Consider the following 9,892-nt stretch of genomic DNA (forward strand, 5'->3'; position numbering starts at 1 on the left):
AAAAAAAAAAAAAAAAAAAAAAGAAATTAGATTTCAAAGCCTATATTTACGACTAACATTTTTTGCATTGTGATATTATTTCCATGACAAATTTTTTCATATTTTCTCAAGTTTTTTGTCACTCCAAATTTTCATTCCATCTTTTTCTGATTGCTATACTAAAAATATATATATATATTTTAATTTGCATAAATTCAGTACAACAAATTGCGTATTACTCATTTTTATTCAAGTATTTTTGGGGAAAATTAAGTCAAAAATGTTGATGATCAATTTTAATATCCTAAATATTCATTTTATTTTCTTGAGTCAAAATTTGATGAAATGTGACCAAAGACATATTTTTGACAGATTTCCTGAGAATCAACCTTAAAATAAAGCAATAAACCCCGTGAAGCCGTGGTTTACAGTGAATTTATAACAGCTAAGGGGCGTTGTTGTTATAAATTCACTGTAAACCACGGCTTCACGGGGCTTATTGTTTTTATAAAACGGTTATTCCATATACGTAGTACCGGAACTATCCGTTATATAAAGTACAAGTTACTAAAGGCAATGCAGTCGCACTTTGTGTCCAGAATGAGTGCTGTACGCACCAAATCCGACAGTGTTTTACTCTACATTTGCAGGATAAGAAATCCTTATCAGTCTGCCACACACACACACACACACACTTCTGCCATGTCTTGTGGCCTAAGTTGTCCAGAGTCTGGCAAAGAGGCGACTGGATCCGTTCTCAGGGTGAGGAGGTGTGGATAGCGGGGCATCAGTCGTCTGAGCTGCTATCATGGCGCCGCCGGTAGCTTTGTGCCGGGGAGCCTCGACCAGCGCGGTGTCCATCAGAGGACGAGTCCGTGTCGTGCCGGCGGTGCTGGTGAGGGGGGGTCAGGGTCCTGTGCTCGGCCTTTAGCCCCCCTCCTGAATGGCTGTCACGGGCTCCGGCTCCACTCTGACTGCTCCTTGATGGATTAGGACCATGGTGGTCCCGGGGATCCTTTCTACGCCTGGGGAGCACAAAACACACCAAGACAATCATTTATTCCTGGTGAGCATGGGAAGTTTGGTTCCGTTTGAGGGGAAACCATAAGTCAGACATGGACTATGAGGAAGAGCCTGTCCTCGTCTTCTGTCACGGAGGCATAATGTGAATATCAGAGTCATTCTATAAGTTACGGCACATTTCACATCAGGAAAAAGTGTCAAGAAAATGCTCTCTCAATAAATCAACTACTGGTTTTAGTTTATATATGTTATCTGTTGTTTGCCGAACTTAATCATTAATCACCATTTTGATATTACAAAGAAAAATATGTTTTTGTTAGTGTTGAGTTTGTCAACTATGTTACAGATAAACTGTATGGATTTACAGGTAACTTAGTTGACAATTTCACCATTTTGACTCATAGTTTCAATTACAGGCCTTGTCTGGCCAACCAAATTTTATTTTCTTGATCCGGTTTTAATTTTTTATTCTTTTGTACCTTGTACAACAGTGAGCGCAAGCTACATTAGAGTGATTATTACATTTTAAATATGGATATTTTTCTTACAAAAACGCATCGATTCGCTACAGGAGGCCTTTGTTCACCCCCCGGAGCTGTGTGAGACACTTTTTTTTTTATGGATGGGCGCTTTTTATTTAACTTCTTTTGGACTGAAGCAATGCAACACCCGCTGAGTGCCATGAAACAGCTTGAAAGATCAAAGACAATTTTTAATATAACTCCGACTGGATTCGTCTGAAAGAAGAAAGTCATATACACCTAGGATGACTTGAGGGCGAGTAATTTATGGGCTAATTTTCATTTTTGGGTGAACTAACCCTTTAAGTTAATACTTCAATATTTTAACAACACGTTCACGTTTACTGTTCTCTGATTTTCACACTGACATGATGTAGGTAAGCAAATAAACCTTCTATTTTTAGCATTCACGTGTTTTATTTTGATTGTTTAAATATTAAAATAATGGGGTTAATGGCCTGCGATTCTTCCATTAACCCCAGCCAAGTAAAACCCTGGCATCATGTAACGTTAAATGCACTTTATGATGTTGATAAAGAATGGAATACATTTTCTTTCTCTTTGTTCTTATATATATATATATCAGCATGGAACAAATGAATCCCATTCAAATCTATGTGATAAAATGACTTGGGTAAGAAGTCTAGAAATAATCAAAAAGTAGTCCGAATACATTACCTAAAATCTAACATATTACTAAGATTGTAACTAAAAATCTGTGGGGCCGGTTGCATAAAAGATTTAGACTAGTCTTAAAAGTTAGTCATCTAATTTTGTTCTTTAAGACTGGTCAAAATTTTTTTAAATACGGTTATATAAAAATGTAGATTAGTCTAAGCTGAATCCAAAATATAAGCCTGATTATCCCTTGGTTAATTGCTAGTTGTTCAAACTGGTTCTTAAGACACTGTCTTAACATAGAGGCTAAGTTTATGCAACTGGCCCTGTGCTTATATATTAGTCTTACTTGCAAATTGCTTTGGAGTGTAAAGAAATAAATAATACTTTAGAAAACAGCTCACTACATTTTTTAATAAAGCCACATTGTGATCATTTTCTTCAAACCAAACATAGTTCTACCACTGTTGTCAAAAAACTCTCTAAGAAGAAAGAGGAAACTAAACTAAAAGATGTGATGAACTAAAACCAATAGAATTGTGTTACAACGCCCTCTTGTGATCCGACTGCGTTACACCACGGAGAAGGAAAACTAATTCTGTATGTTCACAATTTATAAACAAGCTACAACCAAAAGTAATACAGGTATTTGCTTTAGTTTACTATAGACAGTTGACCTTTTACTGAAGCTTTCAGAGTCGGAGTCTGAAGAGTCACTGCTGCTTCTGTGCTTTGTTTTCTTTTTTCTTTTCTTTTCCTTTTTACTCTTCTTCTTTCTGTCAGATCTGTAATTAATATCAGTACTCAACTTAGATACCGTGTCAGTAGTGACCTTTTTTGCAGTCATGAATTCTCAGGTTTCTTCTTTTCCACGTTTAAAAATCTTCCACATAAACGAACCACACAAACACGTATATATTATACCTTTTTTCTTCTTTATCAGGTCTGTGGGCTTCCTCAGGCGTCTTACTGGCTTCTTGCAGTCTATCAGCTTTGTGGTGCTGACAACAAATCAATAAATACAAGATCAGTGGTTTACAGTGCTTGTAATATGTGACCCTGGAGCACAAAACCAGTCTTAAGTCGCTGGGGTATATTTGTAGCAATAGCCAACAATACATTGCATGGGTCAAAATTATTGATTTTTCTTTTATGCCAAAAATCATTAGGATATTAAGTAAAGATCATGCTCCATGAAGATATTTTGTAAATTTATTACCGTAAATATATCAAAACTTAATTTTTGATTACTAATATGCATTGCTAAGAACTTCATTTGGACAACTTTAAAGGCGATTTTCTCAATAGTTTTTTGGGTTTTTTTGCACCCTCAGATTCCAGATTTTCAAATAGTTGTATCTCTGCCAAATATTGTCCTATCCTAACAAACCATACATCAATGTAAAGCTTGTTTATTCCGCTTTCAGATGATGTATAAATCTCAATATCAAAAAATTGACCCTTATGTCTGGTTTTGTGCTCCAGGGTCACATATTGTTGAGATATTGAAACCATGACACATTCTCATATTCAGATTAGTATCAAAACTAAAGTATTTATGTCTATGTACCGTGAAAACTGGCAAGCCCATCTTTACTGCTTCTTTTTCTTGTTTGGAAAGCACCATCCCTCTCCGTCCAGCCTCGTCCAAAAACACCAGAATCTCACATCTATTAGATTATTTTTATAAATGAAAGTAACGTATAATACTAGAAGAGCTAGTTACAAACTAGTGCGGTTTCTCAAACTGTAGTGATTTTATTTTGTCTAACATCAATATGCATTTCAAAAGTTTTTGCATTTCTCTTGTGGCCTCTGAATATAATAATAGATGCGCTCATTCAAATATTTATTAACAATATTGTCAGACCTTGTGTACTCGAGGTATATTGTTCAATCTTGGCAAGTGGCACTGTTTTATATTCATTCAGTACCAAGTGTACCAAGTCATTTTTTGCGTTTACCTTTTGTTGTGAGGGCAATTAAGCAATTGCACATTTTTCTGCACTTTTTAATCACGGTAAAGCACAAAAATCTCATTCTCGGTATAATATGTACTATAATGTTGACAATTAATATTATATTATCAAAGATTAGAGCGTTATAATTATGAAATTACCTAAATTGTATTTTCACATTATTGTAATATTGGCTGTAATGCATTTATGTCAGTTTTAATTACAGAAGAAAAAAAACTATGCATTCCTGTAATGAGAATTATATTTATTTGCATTACGTTTTCTGTTTAAAAGTTTTTAAAAAAGAAGCTGTTTAAAAAACCTTAACGTTCAAAGGTTTATAGGCCTTACAGAAGGATAGATAGATAGACGGAACATTCATTTGTTGACAAGGGTGGAAGAACATTTCCCACAATGCATCACCTATGTTTAAAATTCAATAAAATCCTGTTATTCCAATGCAAATGCCAATTAAATTGCATAACCCATCCATAATCCAAATCTAAGTTTTATTTTTCATGCAGCAATGTACGCAGTGCAAAGTTTCGCAAGTGAAAACCATATTAAAAAGCGGGACCGAATCTGAAATTGCGATGTTTGACATTGTGATAACAACAAAGTTTAACTTCTAAAGTATTCCACACTCCACCATACAATTACCCTTACTTTACAGTATCTTTAACAGGTAAAGAGAGGTCTGGATCAAGCAAACTTGTCATGAAGACTGTACACATACAGCACTGGCTTTACCTGGAGCTTTACCCCGAGCCCAGAGACCCTGTCCTCCGCGTCCCCTTCATCCGCCTCCGCTTCCCTCCGGCACACATCCGCAAGATCCTGCAGCAATGACATATGCGTCAGAAACAGCAACGAGAAATGCTACAAATCCCTGAAATGTTCTCGTTTGGATGTTTACAAATGCAAACCTCTTTGGTAAGGCCAGTTGGTTGTCTCTCGATTGCTTTATGACCCCTAAAATAGACGAAAATACATAACATTAGAGATGTGAGCTCATTTTCTTCCGCACTTGCCTGATGAATCAATCACACTCACAGCGCTGCTAACATGGCCTCGTGCTCCGCCTCTCGTACCGCTGCCATCTCCTGCTCTTTAGACAGAGACGCGCCGCCTTTCTTATCTTTGGCGTACCACGACAAATCCTTCCCTTTCTGCCACCGGCCCACCGGTGCCATGAGGGAATTCCCTGAGGAAAAAAGAACATAAAAAATCAACACAGGACCTTGGGTAAATCTAACACAAGTCATATTTCATCATATTTATATTTAGCTTAAGGACAAAGAAATATATGACCTTCAGGACCATTAGGATTTTTGCATTGTCACATGATTTTTATGACAATTAAGCAAATTTTTCTGCACTTTTCATCACTGTAAAACACATTAATCTCATTCTCGGTACTACGATGTTGAAACATATTATATTATCACAGATTAGACTGTCAGAAATATTTAATTATTTAAATTGTATTTTTACATAATTGCAATATTGGTTGTACTGCATTTAATTTACATCAGTTTTAAACAAAGAAAAAAAAACTATGAATTCCTGTAGTGAGAATTACTATTATTATTTTTTTTAATTTAGAATATTTAGAATAGAATAGAATATTTAGAATAGAATATTTGGAATTTTTTTAGAATAATAATAGAATTATTATTATTTATTTGCATTATGGTAATTAGACTTTAGTGGAAATTTTGCTTAACTGTCAAGAAAATAATTATATTAACTATATTAAAACCTACTAGTTTTGATTAATTTATATAAAAAATATTTATTTTATCAAAACTATTCGTTTTTATAAATATTTTGAATCAGTTGTTATTTTCCATTTTAATTTCCATTTTAGTGATTTTGTTGTGTTTTGTCATTTTTAGTGTTTTTTTTTATATATGTCTATATAGTTTTTATTCATTTATATTTCAGTTTTACTTATTTTATTACATCAAGTTGACTAATGACTAAAGTTAAACTAAATAAAAATGAGAAATGTTGCCTTGGCAACTAGTGGAAATAAAAATGTTTTTATATTTTATTTCAGTTAACATTTATTTTATCTTAAGCAACAAAAAATAGCTCATAGATCGAATTTTAGTTTCAGTTTTAGTTACCTTTAACAACCTGCATGGAAGCTCTGAATCAATATGCCAAGCTCATGCTGACCTTCTGACTGATAGAGAAAGGATAAGCAGGCAACTATGTAAACAAAATGAAAGGTCAGTTGAATGTCTTGGCAAAAAAAAAATGGTACATCAAATAAGGACTTCTACTATGACGATATTTTCTTATGAATATTAAACAGGTTGCGTCACGTTTACCCAGTAGGCCTCGCTGACGTCAGCACGGCATATTAAATATTCATAGACCTGGCCTGCGCTTTAGCAATGCGCATGCGCTCTAGTGAGACTCCTGCGGGACGCTCCAAGCAGGTTACCAGGCAACGCCTGCAAGACCTAATTAATATTCAGAAGCTCAGTCTTCGCCGTAGTAGGATTTGTAAAGTACCGAGTGCGACCGCGTCTCATGTCACTCTGGGTACCTTAACTAGTAGAAAGTTCAACACGTCCACACACACCTACAAGAGCCACAGCTGTGTCCGACACATAAAACAAGCAGACGATGTGATGAGAGATCACACCAAGGAGAAAGGTAGGAATGTCTGCATTTACGCTACAAATGCGAAAAACTTTATTCAGCAAAGAGACACGTTTAGCCCAGAAGACAATCTGCCATCATGAATAAGTAATATCTTTACACTACAGAAATGCAATCAAGCTACACAACTACTCGCTATTAGCGTTCTGAATAGGTTTATCAAGCCTGTGAACTGCAAAATGTTGGCACAAACCAGTTACATGAGCTCTAATCGGCTATTAGGAATTAATTCAAGTGTGTAAAGTGCAAAATAAGTGTGCTTGTATGAATATAATCGCATATTTGGGAATCGTTTTACACAGTAATCGTGTAGACTGGGTTGCTAGCCGCGGCTAGTTAGAGCTGTTAGCTCCATACTCACCTAAATAGTTCTCTCTGTGTTTATCCACCTTCACATCGTCCCAGTTGAACTGGTCCTGACCCCCCCTCTCACCCCTCCAGATCTCGATGAGCCAAACATGACTTCTGCTCATCCAGACACACTGAAAGATGTTTTACACACATGTGCAGCACAACAACCAGGCCTTGGTTTTCCACAACATCCGGGAACCCGCCTGCTTTTATATCATAAATGTAACATGAAGCGCTTTTCAATCACTACAAACACTAGGGCGTCGACCACGTTCCATTCAGTACGACATGACAAAATTGTTTCTTTTCTTTAAATTGTCCGTGAGGCGTTTCCCTGTAAGAATACGCGATCGCGATGTCAACATCATGTGCGGTTTGGCGCGCGGATGTTCTAAAGATCTGCGAGGCGTGCGTCGCCTTCTGATGACGCATCAGTAATGGCTCTCATGCGAAAAGCAGTCACCTGAGCGAGAGAGGAAGATTATAGGCGAAGCGAGAAAGACATTCTCCCCGTATTTGATCACTTCTTTTACAGAAATGCAATCAAGCTACACAACTACTCGCTATTAGCGTTCTGAATAGGTTTATCAAGCCTGTGAACTGCAAAATGTTGGCACAAACCAGTTACATGAGCTCTAATCGGCTATTAGGAATTAATTCAAGTGTGTAAAGTGCAAAATAAGTGTGCTTGTATGAATATAATCGCATATTTGGGAATCGTTTTACACAGTAATCGTGTAGACTGGGTTGCTAGCCGCGGCTAGTTAGAGCTGTTAGCTCCATACTCACCTAAATAGTTCTCTCTGTGTTTATCCACCTTCACATCGTCCCAGTTGAACTGGTCCTGACCCCCCCTCTCACCCCTCCAGATCTCGATGAGCCAAACATGACTTCTGCTCATCCAGACACACTGAAAGATGTTTTACACACATGTGCAGCACAACAACCAGGCCTTGGTTTTCCACAACATCCGGGAACCCGCCTGCTTTTACATCATAAATGTAACATGAAGCGCTTTTCAATCACTACAAACACTAGGGCGTCGACCACGTTCCATTCAGTACGACATGACAAAATTGTTTCTTTTCTTTAAATTGTCCGTGAGGCGTTTCCCTGTAAGAATACGCGATCGCGATGTCAACATCATGTGCGGTTTGGCGCGCGGATGTTCTAAAGATCTGCGAGGCGTGCGTCGCCTTCTGATGACGCATCAGTAATGGCTCTCATGCGAAAAGCAGTCACCTGAGCGAGAGAGGAAGATTATAGGCGAAGGGAGAAAGACATTCTCCCCGTATTTGATCACTTCTTTTCCCCGATGTATGTTAGGTTTATCTCCAGGTTTTTGTCAGGTGAGTTGAAACGAGCTATAGCTTTAAATCATATGTGATGGTCGCCAGTAGCATCATCTTTCTTTGTTGAGGATACAGTAAAGAAGTTCTGGCTCTGATTTTGACACTGAAAAGGAGCCTATTACCTTCAAGTGCCTTATGTCAGTCACAGCTGTGTGCAATGCCCTGCATAGTGATGCTGTTGTTTATTAGTTATTAATTACATGCAGTGGTGGACAAAGTACACAAATCAAGTATTTAAGATTAAATGCCCCCAATGAAATATTACTCCAGTCAAAGTAATAATTTATCATAATCACTAGTATGTTATGTTGATAAGCTCTGTTGGCATAATGACGATTAATGAATAATTGCTTATCTTATTACATTATCTTAATATTTATTAATATTTCAAATTGATTTGAAAAAATAAGCTGTATTAACTTAATGATATTTGACCCTGGACCACAAAACCAGTCATAAGGGTCAATTTATTGAAATTGAGACTTATGCATCATCTGAAAGCTGAATAAATAATCTTTCCATTGATGTATGGTTTGTTAGGATAGGACAATATTAGGCTGGGATACAACTATTTGAAAATCTGAGGGTGCAAAAAAAAAAATCTAAATATTGAGAAAATCACCTTTAAAGTTGTCCAAATGAAGTTCTTAGCAATGCATATTACTAATCAAAAATTAAGCTTTGATATATTTACGGTAGGAAATTTACAAAATATCTTCATGGAACATGATCTTTACTTAATATCCTAATGATTTTTGGCATAAAAGAAAAATCGATAATTTTGACCCATACAATGTATTTTTGGCTATTGCTACAAATATACCCCAGCGACTTAAGACTGCTTTTGTGCTCCAGGGTCACATATTGTCTTGATAACTTAAAAAATTAAGCAGTGGATTTCTAGTTCCCAGCATGCTTTGCATAGGACTGGATAAGGAGAAGGCTGGGTTGGGTGTGACAGGTTTGGTTTGCGGTGAGCTGATTGGAGCACACACACAAACATTCAGATCACACTGAGTGCTGTGAGTGTTTTCAGTTTCATTTACACGCACCAAAGTGACACGTTAACACTTGAGCAAGGTAAGCAGTGCCCAAACAGAGCTTGGATTGTGATGCAAATTTAGTTGTTGCAGGGCTCTACGCTTACTTTTCTTTTTAGGAGCGCTTGTGCTCCTAATTTAAAAAATTTAGGAGCACGGTCAAAAATTTAGGAGCACCTTCTAATCAGTAATCAAAAATTCTGATAAAAAATTAACCTTCCCATTACGAGGTAATATTTGACTCCTTTAAGTGATTTATAGGGAATTTTGTTTTTACCTTTGTAATGGCATTTTTCTAACTTTATTAAAAGTATGTCATCATCTGTCAAATTCTTTAAAAAATTATATTTTATAAGCTTTTTAAAATTTTTATT

General features: G+C 36.4%; 2 protein-coding genes across 7 annotated transcripts in view; one reads left to right on the plus strand and one right to left on the minus strand.

Annotated features, from left to right (window-relative positions):
• Positions 1–519: 519 nt before the first annotated feature.
• Positions 520–8,113, minus strand: LOC107727515 (multiple myeloma tumor-associated protein 2 homolog). Of its 2 annotated transcripts, none has more exons than XM_016537390.1 (7): positions 7,916–8,113; positions 5,153–5,303; positions 5,026–5,071; positions 4,850–4,936; positions 3,066–3,142; positions 2,819–2,926; positions 520–1,004 (listed from the first exon to the last, which is right to left on the minus strand). In XM_016537390.1, exons 1-7 carry the CDS (start codon positions 8,025–8,027, stop codon positions 767–769), a joined length of 819 nt encoding a protein of 272 aa, XP_016392876.1. In that variant the 5' UTR covers positions 8,028–8,113; the 3' UTR covers positions 520–766. The 2 variants fall into 2 exon arrangements, with proteins under 2 accessions (XP_016392876.1, XP_016392875.1); XM_016537389.1 differs by lacking the exon at positions 7,916–8,113 and adding an exon at positions 7,137–7,626.
• LOC107727516 (guanylate kinase-like) overlaps positions 6,525–9,892 on the plus strand; it is a 9,730-nt gene continuing 6,362 nt past the window's right edge. For 3 of the 5 annotated variants that reach the window (XR_001638369.1, XM_016537391.1, XM_016537394.1), the window contains exon 1: positions 8,383–8,475. Coding sequence is in view for 3 of the 5 variants with exons in the window: in XM_016537391.1 (XP_016392877.1) it covers positions 8,442–8,475 (34 nt within the window). In the remaining 2 variants the exon portion in view is untranslated. Of the gene's footprint in view, positions 6,770–8,382; positions 8,476–9,441; positions 9,559–9,892 lie in introns of those variants that run through there. The other 2 variants (XM_016537392.1, XM_016537393.1) reach the window with 2 other exon arrangements.

The sequence above is a fragment of the Sinocyclocheilus rhinocerous genome, unplaced genomic scaffold, assembly GCF_001515625.1.
Source record: "Sinocyclocheilus rhinocerous isolate Xijiao unplaced genomic scaffold, SAMN03320098_v1.1 scaffold306, whole genome shotgun sequence".
In the NCBI taxonomy this organism is placed as follows: domain Eukaryota; kingdom Metazoa; phylum Chordata; class Actinopteri; order Cypriniformes; family Cyprinidae; genus Sinocyclocheilus; species Sinocyclocheilus rhinocerous.

What these genes read in the sequence shown, in the direction of transcription:
- LOC107727515 (XM_016537390.1), bottom strand. Translation starts at nt 8,027, where the DNA reads ATGAGCAGAAGTCATGTTTGGCTCATCGAGATCTGGAGGGGTGAGAGG. An exon ending in ACACAGAGAGAACTATTTAG is followed by an intron (nt 5,304 to 7,915) that starts GTGAGTATGGAG and finishes TTTTTTCCTCAG; the next exon opens with GGAATTCCCTCATGGCACCG. An exon ending in CCTGATAAAGAAGAAAAAAG is followed by an intron (nt 2,927 to 3,065) that starts GTATAATATATA and finishes TATTAATTACAG; the next exon opens with ATCTGACAGAAAGAAGAAGA.